General features: G+C 42.4%; 1 protein-coding gene across 8 annotated transcripts in view; it reads right to left on the bottom strand.

The window, feature by feature from the left end:
* ATP6V0A1 (ATPase H+ transporting V0 subunit a1) overlaps nucleotides 1–12,333 on the bottom strand; it is a 47,259-nt gene that overhangs the window by 17,469 nt on the left and 17,457 nt on the right. For 3 of the 8 annotated variants that reach the window (XM_065577843.1, XM_065577842.1, XM_065577840.1), the window contains exons 11-19: nucleotides 11,095–11,245; nucleotides 9,314–9,453; nucleotides 8,357–8,514; nucleotides 7,624–7,714; nucleotides 6,585–6,703; nucleotides 5,923–6,139; nucleotides 5,019–5,126; nucleotides 1,136–1,243; nucleotides 370–387 (exon numbers count right to left, since the gene is read on the bottom strand). In XM_065577843.1, coding sequence (XP_065433915.1) covers nucleotides 370–387; nucleotides 1,136–1,243; nucleotides 5,019–5,126; nucleotides 5,923–6,139; nucleotides 6,585–6,703; nucleotides 7,624–7,714; nucleotides 8,357–8,514; nucleotides 9,314–9,453; nucleotides 11,095–11,245 — 1,110 coding nt within the window. Of the gene's footprint in view, nucleotides 1–369; nucleotides 388–1,135; nucleotides 1,244–4,216; nucleotides 4,292–5,018; nucleotides 5,127–5,922; nucleotides 6,140–6,584; nucleotides 6,704–7,623; nucleotides 7,715–8,356; nucleotides 8,515–9,313; nucleotides 9,454–11,094; nucleotides 11,246–12,333 lie in introns of all 8 variants that reach the window. The other 5 variants (XM_065577845.1, XM_065577844.1, XM_065577841.1 and 2 more) reach the window with 2 other exon arrangements.

The following is a 12,333-nucleotide window of genomic DNA, read 5'->3' on the forward strand; positions in this document are numbered from 1 at the left end:
AAGTGTTAAAGACAGAGAATATAATATAATAATCTATAATGTCTATAATATAAACATTTAGAAGCCCCTTGTCAATCTTTTGATTGACAGCTGTGCAGGTCAATGGAGAAGGATTTGCAATCTAAAAATCAAGGGAGATGATAAAGCAAACACAATTTAAAGAGATGCAGCAATTCAGACAAGGTATTTTAAAAATGGAGATGATATTGTATGGAGTATTAGAAATGGCCCATACATGTAAATAGCTAGATCTTATGGAAAAACAAGTCACATGGCATGAAAAAACATCATGAGTTAATTCGGCAGATGATTTACATCAATGGGAAATGGCGCAGATACATATGAATGCAAAGCTGGCTGTCATCTTACCACCTCATCCTCTGCAGGCTTGTAAACATAAATTTACATTTAGTGCAGAGTCTCACAATCAGAACATTCATCATGAACACGAGGTTAATAAATCCCTTATTAACATGACCTATTTCAGTGGTAGCACTTAGTTAGCACACACTGTGCCGGCGCTGTAACGCCTAGGAACTGCAGCCTACTACCCTGTCCACATAGGCAGCAGAATGCCCCCAAGATGATAAATATCACTTTCCCTTTTTCTCCCCAGGTGTGGTAGAAAAGGCAGGGCAGTTAGGAAAACATGTCCAAAGTTGAGTACTCAAGAAATACAGCACTTGGATTTATTTTAAACACAGGCTTATAATGACAGACAGTTAAATCAATAGGGCAACTCAAATAATAAACACACAATTACCATTTCAACTGGAGAGTAAACTGGGTAAAATGTGTCTGGCAACTGCCTAGATTTTACCATTGGGGGGGTGAGTGGGGGAAGCTTGCCTATCAGATACCCATTCTTTGTAATAGGAATTCAGATAGAAAGGGCCACATATGTTCTTTGAGCTGTGCAGAGAACTTTCACTGATGTTAATAGTCATGAGGAGGAGTGGAAGGTAGCACGAGGAAGCAGGAAATTAGAATGGATATTAATTTCTACTGTTCCAGTTCCACTGGCAATGTCGGTACCGAGTTAGGATCTTAGAAACTAGTAACTATATCAAGCAGGAAATAACCCCTTTCATCGCCAGCTTTATAGTGCCGGAGCAAAGACTGATCAGGCGCTTACCTCATCCCCATCTTCAGAATGGGTAGAAAGCTGGTCATGCTGGATGATCTCGGCATCCTCTTCAGTTGGTCCATTGCCCACCCGGATCCCACCGAAGTTGTGAGTTCCCTAAAATGTGAACAAAGAAAGAGCAGAGTGTTGCTGTGGTTCAGTGAGACACTTGCGGGGGGGAAAATCAGAGAATGCATTTTGTACACCTCCAGAAAGCAGCAGCAGCTCAAAGAAAACCACATATTAAATGTTAAGAGTCAAGGCACAGACGTGTTTCACAAATGGAGTAGACTGCTCTTCCTGATTGAGTGGGAAACACAGGCTCATAACTGCTGATTCTGAAAACAATTAAACCAGTTCTGAATTAATTGTGGATGTTATAAAGCTTTACACCAAATAATTTCACCTTTGACCAAGAGCCACATGCTCTCAGAGTGACACACAGGCTGAAACTGACGGGTTTTGTGCAACAGTTTGTTAAAAATTTCTAAGAGCTTTCGGAACTCCTGGAATCTTTGACAGCAAGACAAATACTGCTGTGTATTAAATAAATCACTTACTGGCAAATAGCGAAACAGCATTATCCCACATGCTAACAACAAATCTATATGCTTTCTCCGCACCAATTTGTACCAGGCATGCCCACACCACACATTGCCACGGATGGGGTTGGGATGGGAATCAGTCCTTCTCTTACATGGAAGTTCTGAACTGTGCAAATGATTCCTTTTATAAGCATTTGTTTAGACATTCAGTACTTCAAATACAACCGTCCTTTGGTTCCTCCTCAAACATTAAAGGTCATACTTAAAAAACAGACTCTGTTCTAACTTCACTTGGTCTTAACTGATCAAATTAGCAAAGTTAGGGCTGCTTCATTTTGCAAGTTAAAGTGTAATCATTGTTCAGTTACATGAAACCTGCTACAGGCTTCATACTCCAAGTAAACAACTAACACCATCAATAATGACACACACCCCATTCAGTGTTTGACAGGTTCTCTTACAATAGCGTTTTCAGGCATTGTAAGTGGAATTTAGAAAGATAATGAAAATCTAATTTGCACTTAACCTTATTTTCAGGATTCTAAACTGCCAGCAACCAACCTTTGCCCACTGTAGGCAGATTTCTATTATTTTCATTCAAGAACACCCAATAACATGGAGTAAAATACTTATTGGCAATCTGAGACTCTACTTTATATGTTCAGAACTTTAAAACTTGACAGACCTAAAGGGTGCAAACATAGAATGCAGTGAATATACGATGTGACCTACAACACTAGCATCTGCCCTTGGAGAGTGGTGCATTTAGCAGTTATAGGTGTCCATATAGTAAAGGTGATTTTGGAAAATTCCCATAGAACAGGAAAAGTCAATTGGATATGACTTATTTAGGTGCCTCTCTCTAATATAACTAGGACCAGAAGCATTTCAGTGTTGACACACACTAATATTTCGGGGGGATGGAATGTAAACAATGTGGCTTTTAAATTCAAAACATTATAATTTAAGGATGACTATGAAAAACAAAGAAGATCAAACTTAGTGTCCTCCATCTCTGCTTTCATAGTTCATCAGGATTCTGGTGATACGGAGCAACAGTCTAGCATGCTTGCTTTTCTCACATTAATGCATTGATTATTAGTATAATGCATTTATAAACAACAGACTGGTTTTCAAAGCCTTGTTTTTGTTTATTGTCAGGCCAGGCGTCAAACTTGGAACAGATTTATTTAATTCTTGTCAGATTACCTCCAAATACACTCCAGACATCTTACTTTAATAAAAACAGAAAACAGAATACAGAAAAAAGTGACACACATTAAGATAGTAAGAAGTATACTTCTAGGTAAGAGCGAAAAGGCTTGTGTTTGGATTCTGTTTTTGAAACAGGTATCAAAGTGGACCAAAACTGAGTGTTAGGTGGTGTTCTGCTAGTCACATTTCTAGGCACTGGAGATTTGTGGTCATGAGTTATTTCATCAAACACATGATTAGCATACAGCTTTTTCTCATGCACTTGGCTAATGTATATTCTCTTTGGACTGGTGTCAATTGCTTTTGCTCAGCTCATATCAATAGAGCCATGACATTTTCCATCACATGGGGATCTGGCCCTCCACTGTGCATTTGACAGGATTGCGTTAGAAGAGGTGTGGAAATAGCCTCATTCACAGCTGGCCTTTTTACACACTTAATACATTTGATGGATCACACACACACAAATGCCATTTGCCAGATGTTTCTCAACACTCCTGAAAGATTTTTGCAAGGCTATTATTAAAGATTTGTTATGGAAATGTTTAATATCCAAATATTAAACCTGATTTTCAGTTGATCACATAGTACAAGACTGAATGCAAAATCCAATTCAGATCATTTATTTGCATGATTCAGTCTCTTTGGAGAAAGAGGCCACATTTCATGTGCGTGACAACAACTTGAAATATATCCTTCTGGTGAAGCAAGCCATGAAGGCTGCTCCACTCACTAGCTGGCAGTGGACTCTGGCCATGGATGGTAGTTAATAGATTTACACACAGCTCTGTTTGGCACACAGCCATTTCACGGGAACGTCGGGTTCTGCAAGTCCCCATAAAGAAGCAGACAAAAATCCATTAACTGTTGATGTGAAGCCACAGGGTTAGTGCTGCTGAGAGGACCACACATACGTATGACTTTTTGGAGTATGGAATGTAAACAGAAAGGTTTCAAACAGAAGAGGTCAAATCTAGTTTATAAAAACAAATATGCAAGAACGTAAAAACAAGGGGATTTCATCTTGGAGGTCTGAAGACAAGGCATTCTTGTGAGCTAGGATCTCCCCAGCACTTTCCAGAGAAGCGTCTTTGCATTACAGGGTCACTTAGTTATTCTCTTTCATTTGTGTGTATGGCTATTTAGGAATGCATCACAATTATATTGAGGGTACTGGAATTTATCTTGCTGAGACAGGGACTGCTTCACCACAGGGGGATCTCGTTCACCACTTAGGAAGTGCAGATACGTATAAAATATTCCAGAGGTTATGGAGTGCAATTCCGACTCCCCATCTTTAAATCCGTCACGTGATTTTAAAGCCACTCACTGTTGCAGCCGCTGCTGCCTCTAGTGCCTGCGCGTTCTGGACTGTGCTGACTTGGCCCTCCATGGGTTGCCCTTCCTGATAGTGAATGGAAGAAAGAAGGGGAAAGAGGAAGAAAAACAAAAGAGAAAGGGAGACGAATGGAGGGGACATGGGAGGATGAAAGATGGTCAGAGAAGGGAGAGGGAGTGTCTTTAACTGAACTGTACTTTGACGGACTGTAACATCCTAACAGTTGTCTGCCGTACATGCAAGGAGAATTTTCAAGTAGCCTCAGTGCATGTATGCCAGGTTCCTACATTTTATCGATATATTTAAGTACAGTTGCATAGCCACAAAAGATAAAAAGATATCCTAAGAGATAAGCTCCCACATTCACAAGCAAAGATGAGTCTCCTTTTTAGATCCAAACTCCTTTAATCAGATTGATGACATTACTGTCGACCAATTCACTGTTAATTACATCTCTGCTTCTGCACTTTGGCCACCAAGGAAAGGCACAGAAACAAGTTCAATAATGGATGGCTTCTGTGCTCCTATGGGCTGACAGTACCCAAGCGGGATGTATTTATTTTACAATAGTATCTACACACAGGTTTTCTAATGCAGAAATCAGAGCTAGATCCAGATCTTAGAGGCAAGCAGGCATCACCTCGTGTCCGGTAAAACCCACTTGTCTTACACACGCAAAGGGGTTTCAGAGGTCATGCCCCAATGTGAACCTATGTATCCAAGATCAAGATAGAGCCTACAGCTTTTGAACTACTAATAGTTGTAATCAGAAATACCAAAAACAGTCACCCACCAAATGCTTTCTCCTTAAATATTGATGGCGAAGGACCAAGGGTTTAACTACCAGCATCCATGGCACACACAGCAGCGCAACAACCACCAGGAAGCACTGAAGCCCTATCTGTGGAAAAAACAGAGACACGGTACAAGGTGATGCAGTGAATGTTCCATTCCTGCTAAGGTACTTTACAGAACAGGTCTCATGCACATTGCAACTTTCAACTGTGAATAACTCCATAAACAAGTGTTTCCCTGGTACACAGATCCTTCAGATCCTGTTATAATTATCGCTTCCCAAACCAGCAGACTGAACTGTTCTTATTGTTTGTCTGAAGCTGCATCACCTCAGGCTGTGTTCGCATCAGACTGTAACCCCTAAGCAAGGGAGGTGTGGTCATCACTCGGGTTAGAGACCTCTAAGTGGATTTGCAGGCAGAGGCCGTTTGGCAGATGGCACTCTCTTGAGTCTGTCCTGGACTAGTGTCTTAGCACAGAGTTAGATGGCACTATGCTACTGAAGTCCTAACCACTTCTGGTTCCTAAAGAACCCATGGTACTTTGTGACAAATAGGATAGGATATTTGGTGTCTTGATCATGCTCAAGATCTGATAGTTACTTTCAGGAAGACCTGGATTCTTCCTGGAGAAGTTACTCTTTGCTTCCCTTCTTGAGGACTGTGTGTAATGTTTTAGTTCAAAACTGTTTGTTTTCACTCCCAGGGTAGGAACACAATTGCCACAAAAAGAGCCTCTCTAACACCTCAGGATGCTTCAGGATAAAGTGTGCTACCCTAAATCACTAGGTTCTTGTTTCATGTTTTATTTCCTCTGCAGTAGTTAAACTCTTTGGAGTGAAAGCCTCTCTCTCATATTACAAACGATCATTCACCCTGTATCATTGTAGTGAGACCACATACCTGTCCTTTATAAAGCATCTTGATACTGGGATCGGCATAGGAGAAAAGAAACATGTTGATAAAATGGATTAGAAGGCTTGGTGCATCCTTTGAAGTGTGAGCATCATAGGCCGACCACTTGTAGAAAATTAGTATAATAAGGTAGCCAAACAATGACGACATGAAAATCATTTCAGGAATAAACCCAAGATAGATGTTCAGTGGTTTCTTGAAATAGCTACAGAGAAAGAAGAATTAGAGAGTTTGACATATGTTAGAGCATCACCACATTTGACTGGAGTTAGATAAACTTAATGCAGACTAAGACAGTGAAATTAACTTTCAATGGATAATACAAGAGGAAGAGTCTTAAAACAAATGAATCTTGAGTTTCTGCATTTCTAACCATCTTCAGAGCTAAATTTTTGATAAGAAATATTTGATATGCAAATATAGTCTCACAGGATGAGACATATCCATAATGAAATGTTTCCTGACTAATGAAATAACTCATGTTGAATTCTCTCCATTTTAAAACCTGCTGCAAGATCCACAGTCTTAAAGGCGTAAGGAGTTAGATGAGAAAACCTAAGCATCTAATCTCATCCTGATAAATCTAATACAGACATTCTGCACTAATAGAAGTGTATTGTCCTAGAAAACACAGAACACAGAGCACTCACATGTGGTTGAGAAGGCTCAGTGTGACACCAAAAAGCATGTGGATGATGCCAAGAATCACAGACATCTTCATCTTAAAGGAGTTGAGGAAGTTCAGCTTGTTGCTGGCAATATTCCAAATCTGTCACAAACAACATGGATTCAATCCGAATTAATGAGCGAAAGGAAGACAGATGAACCAAAGACGCATTTACTTATGTTAAACTGCACAGCACAAGATAGCTAACCAGGAACAGAACATAGGCACAGACAAACACTATAAATTTTACAAATACATTTTAAAATAAAACATTCAATCATCTGTTGTTTCTTCACTTACCAGCCAACCTCAAATTCAGGGACTGTGGTTTCCCTTGTAACAGCTGATCTTATCAGCACCTAAGCAGAGCAAGGTCTGAGCCTTGCTCACTTTCAAGGTGGCCAGCTGTGGCAGGAGAAAAACTGAGAACTCCAATCTGTGACGTTGCCTGAGAAAGAATCTTGCAGTTCCCTTTTTGAATACAGTTCTGGCCCCTAACACCAGCATACCCCTCTAACATCAAATGCAGGATCAGTTCAAATGCAAAGAAATTCTTAAGGGCAGTTTTCTGAATCCAGGTAGCTTATAAAGAGATAAGTCAAATGGTGTTACCTGGAAATACACATTTCCAAGGCACATGGGTGGCTTTTAGCAGAAGAAGAGACAACAAGTTTACTAGGAAATGCATGACAGGTTCTCAAGCCTAATGCCAAACCTAACTCCAGTGCTGTGGGATACTGCAGCCCTAAATAGCTAGGTAAAGGGGGTCAACGAAAGAGACTTTCAGAACTCCTACTGGTCACCATTTCAGTACCCAGAAGCCATCACACTAATAGGTGACATATTAGAGATAAGTAATGGAACCCACTTCACCGTCCATCCCAGTGTTTTCCGCAACAGTTACTGCCCCGAGTTTGCTAAGAGAACACATACACCTTTAGCTTTTTTAAACCATGCTCCAGAAAGTTACAGAAGCCAGAAAAGTGTCTAAGGCCACGTGTATCAGAAGGAAAAACTCTTACCGGGTCGATGCCAAACGGATACGGTCCACTAAAGACCCCTGCCACGGCAGGATTCAGCTGCAGGACAGGAGTGTTCTGAAGCAACTCTTCTCTGTTTGGGTTCAAATAGATATAAAGCTTTACAAACTGTAAAAATTGTACTCAACAAAAAATAGAACACAGAACACCAGCTTCTTCCTGATCCGTGAAGGGGAAGTGCATCTCAGTACAATGAATGGGAGCATTAGTTATCCTTGTGCCACTTGGGAACCTGCCTAACGAACCAACGTTTCAACCTCCACATGCAGTTCAACGCCCATGTGAGACTTAGGGCAGGACCTTCCTGCCTGAATCTGAATAACTAGGCTCTTTGACAAGACAGCTAAATAACTATTTTGGGTAGAAGGGGATCACCAGTGAAATGCACACATAGGAGGAAGGGAGGAAAACTACAGGCAATTTGCTTCTTTCCATGCATTTTAATAGTGCGTCTAAGGCTCTGTTGGGGGAGCTAGACCAGGAAGAGCCAACTGACACCCAGTTTATCCAAAGGCCATTTTCACTTAAACATCTCCAGCTCTTTGTATTTCTTTTACACAGCACATGGCTTCGCTCCCCCCAAGAAACGTTTCCTAAAGAAAGAACACTGCTGACGTTCCTGCCATGCATACATTCCTATGCAATTACAAACCCTGAAAAACAGATTCAGGAACTCAGCCCTATGGTTTTACTTCTCAAGCACCTAATTACTTACGTCCAGTTGCCTTTCGAGAACATCGGCCGGACGCTCCACGATGAGCCAAACATATTAAGTGCTTTGGAGAAGCAGTCATTGTAGATAAGGCCGGTGTACATGGAGAACACTCCCATTAGCAGAATGATGTACCGACCAGTAAAAATGGTATTGAACATCTGTTTAATAAAAGAGTCAGTGAGGACAAGCACACACAAAAACAGAGGCTGAAACCACCCAATTCCAGGGCCCAGGCTGCCAGTCCTGGACTAAAGCCACTGAGCCTTCGCCATTCTATGGCAAGAATTAAGGATGCAGGGGTTACAACCACAAGGACGACGAAAACTGAGCCCGGAGGACAGATGGCCAGCCTACCAGAATGGATTAGGTGGGACTGTCTCACCTTCCAGCTCAGGGGCCGTACAGAAAATATCACATTTGATGAAATTTCTTAACATTTCAGTGTGAACAGGTGCCGGGGAGATAGTCAGAGCCTGGGCAGGTGCTGTAACAGGTTCCCCCATGTGTTTCAGTCCTCACAGATCTGTTCGTCAATCCAAGACCTAAGCGAGCACGACCAACTTCACCAAGTTATGGGAAGGTTTAGGACAGTGGGCCGTGAGTGAGAACACATTTGTTTGCAGCTTAGTCTCTGCTTTACAACCACCTGTCATGGGAACTGGCACCCCCAGTGGTGAAAACCTCACAGCTTAACCATCAAACCGTGGTCTGTCTGAATCATGGTTTCAGACACTTACATGCAAACCAAAGGAATCCCCACAATTCTGAGAAAGGACATTACTCATCATCTTGTGGTCTATGGACTTTTGTTTGCTATTAGTTTGTTCATGTTCTTGACAAACTGGACGTGAAAAAAAATAATTGTACGAATGGCAGTTGGGGAGGGACGGGGGGGGATGAGGATCAATTTAGGTCTCTTTGCTTTAATACAAAACTGAGCTTGACCTAGCTCTTTACCTCATTGTCATTCTTCTGTGACAGAATGCGACTTTCCCTAACCACCATCCACACGGCAATTAACGTCATCAGGATTCCGTGACCAAAGTCTCCAAACATCACAGCAAACAGGAATGGGAAAGTGATAATTGTGTACGGAGCTAGAAGGGAGGGGAAAACAGACCAGACATCTCTGTTTGGCTCTCTGGTTCCACTTATTCCATTAGCAATACAATTCATATATTCATTCCCATCTTCCAAACAGGATCAACCTCCACTGGAGATACTGGAAGAAACTACATCACCATCATGGGACTTATAAAAGCAGCTCTGTTCATGTGTGGAAAGAAGCTTCCGGCAACAATTAACTAAATTGAAAAGGAAAGACATTTATATCCTCTCTGATGCTGGCAATTGCTAGCCAATCTCCCATCCTCCTCAAGTCTCCGATCTGTGCCCATGCTGACTGCTTCTTCTTTCCCAACACATCCATGATATTTCACCTTAATCATCTTCCCTGTGGAACCCGTGGATACCCCACCATCAAGACACTGAGAAGTAGTGAGACTGAAGACAGGCTCTAGAAAACCCATCTGGAACAACTGTGCACTGATCACTAGTCTGGGCTGCGCAAGAGAGAGACTGGACTGTGTGTGACCTCAATCATCTCTGCCTCTCTCAATGGTAAGAAACGCTTCTCTCTAGTCTCTGGTCCAATTGGTTCCCAGATGACCTGACTGCAAGGTCTCATTTTTACTTCTTTAAACCTGGCACATTAACAAGTATCCTCAGTTGCTAGAAACAACTACTTGTGCTACTTCTAGGAGATCATGGAAACAGACTGAAATTGCCACCTTCACACAAGCCTGCAGCAGCTTGATGGGATGCAGTCGCTCAAGTACCCGGAAGCTACAAGGTACTAAACCTTTTAATCTAAACACAAATATGACTACAAGGGGACAGGAGAAATTAAGTCATTCACACCTTTAATTTATAAAATATGACAGATTGCTCTTTTGGAGTACCTCTACCTACCAGGAGTGCAAATTTAGAGTTATTAAAACTTGATTTTTTTTAAATGTTCCAACGAGCCCCATCAGCCAGTCAAAAAGGTCAAGCACCTCTTGATACTCGATCATGTCTCTGATGGTTAGATGCAGGTTTGATGGTAAAAGCAGGTTAGACAAACACCTGTCAGGGATAGTCTAGATAATGCTTAGTCCTGCCATGAGTGCAGGGGACTGGACCAGATGACCTCTCGAGGTCCCTTCCAGTCCTACGATTCTATGACCTATTTCTACCTGCTGTTATATTCTGATCTGCTAAATCCACACCTGCCTTGAGTCTGGATTTTGCGGGCCAGTACTCTTGTAAAGTGGCCTGCCTGCATAAAGCAGACTACCATCATGACAATTTAGCCTGAAATCAAAGTTTTCTGATAAGACTGATCCCTCAGAGCACTTCTGCATTTGCCACTCCAGGAAATGCATTTTACACTCATCCTTGCTTTGAACTCTACCTCTCGGTTTAGTGCCCAGAAAATAGCTCTTTGCTGGCAAGAGTTTATCATTAAGACAATTTTGAGCATAATGGGGTAGATTCTGCATTAACGTACAGATGATTGGGTCTATACATTTCCAGAAATAACCAGCAATAACGTTGGTTTTACAATTCACAGTAACAGAGGCCACGCTTGCTTGGATAGCTGAGTCAATCCTGTGCAAGGGCTTTGCATATCAGGAGAGAGACCAGGCCACCCAGTCACCAGATCAGAGGGATGAACAGGCAGATTGCGTGTTTACCTGGATTTATCTCCCGGTAAGTTCCAATGCCATATGCGTCTACTATATTCTGAAAGCCAGAAGTGAACTTGTTGGTTTTGTTGTAAGTTGGCGGGGTCTGATTGGTTTGCATCCTATTCAGGATGGATGGAACGGTGGATCCGCTGTGCTCCTGTATTAAAAACAAACAGAAACGGAGGTTAGCGGTGACTCCTTCCCTAGACAAGCCAAGTACAGAGGGGCAGGCTTACTTCGCATTGGCATCAGGAAAGCTGCAGGGAACTTGCATGTTTGTGGTCCACTTGCACAATGCAGGAACACACTGCAGCCTTAGGAAAAAGTTCCCCCTGCCTTTGTGACCCCCCCGTGCGCCCCCCCTCCAATATGCTCCCCCATTCCGATTTCTCCTGTCTGGGACATAAGTCACAGGCATTAACATTTAGGAACCGTACTGGGAGGATGGGCAGCACTGATGTGGGGGCATATGCAGGACTCTATTAATGACTCCCATCAACTAGTTCTTTGATCGATAGCCAATTACAGAGGTGGCTGCGGCTGCTGGCTCTGCTAACCAGATGCCAGGGACTCTGCGTGTTCCCCATTCTGATTTTCCAATTTTCCCCAAAACCAATAAGGTTCTCTCCCCTGATGCCTAGAACATTGCCTGACATTTTGGAATTGATTGGACGGACAGTCAAAAGTTATTGCATTGCAGAGCGACAGAAATGCTGTAAGAATGGAGCTTGGCCAGACAGGTCTGTAGGCGAGTAAGTGTGGTACTGTGCCTGACACGCCACTAGTCACGTCTCATCAGCTGGGAGTCGAGCACCCAGGTCCCAGGTTTCACCACTCAGACATGGCACCTACACAGCATCTGACTTGCTTAAGAGGCAGATCTGACGGACGAGCCATTATTTGAGGCTCAGTGCCTGCTGCTAAGAAGCATAAAAGCTTCACTTCAAAACTGTGTCTGAGGTAACAATAGAAAAGCATGTCGACACTGGAAAATGATTTTGCGCAGAGGGTGTGTTCCTGTTTGATCATGAATCGAGGCAAGTACCCTAGTCATATGAGGAGAGAATATACAGGAATCTAGATTAAAGATCTTGTTTGCTTTTATGGTTGAAGGACTTGAGATCAAAGAAAGATGGTGTGAGTACGGGGGAAGGATTCAGAACGAGGGGAGCCAATCATCCAGGGCCTGACCCTCAAGGAGTTCAGAACCCAAAAGCATGTTCGGGTTTTGCAGGAGCGAGACCT

This window comes from Chrysemys picta, chromosome 24, assembly GCF_011386835.1.
Source record: "Chrysemys picta bellii isolate R12L10 chromosome 24, ASM1138683v2, whole genome shotgun sequence".
In the NCBI taxonomy this organism is placed as follows: Eukaryota; Metazoa; Chordata; order Testudines; family Emydidae; genus Chrysemys; species Chrysemys picta.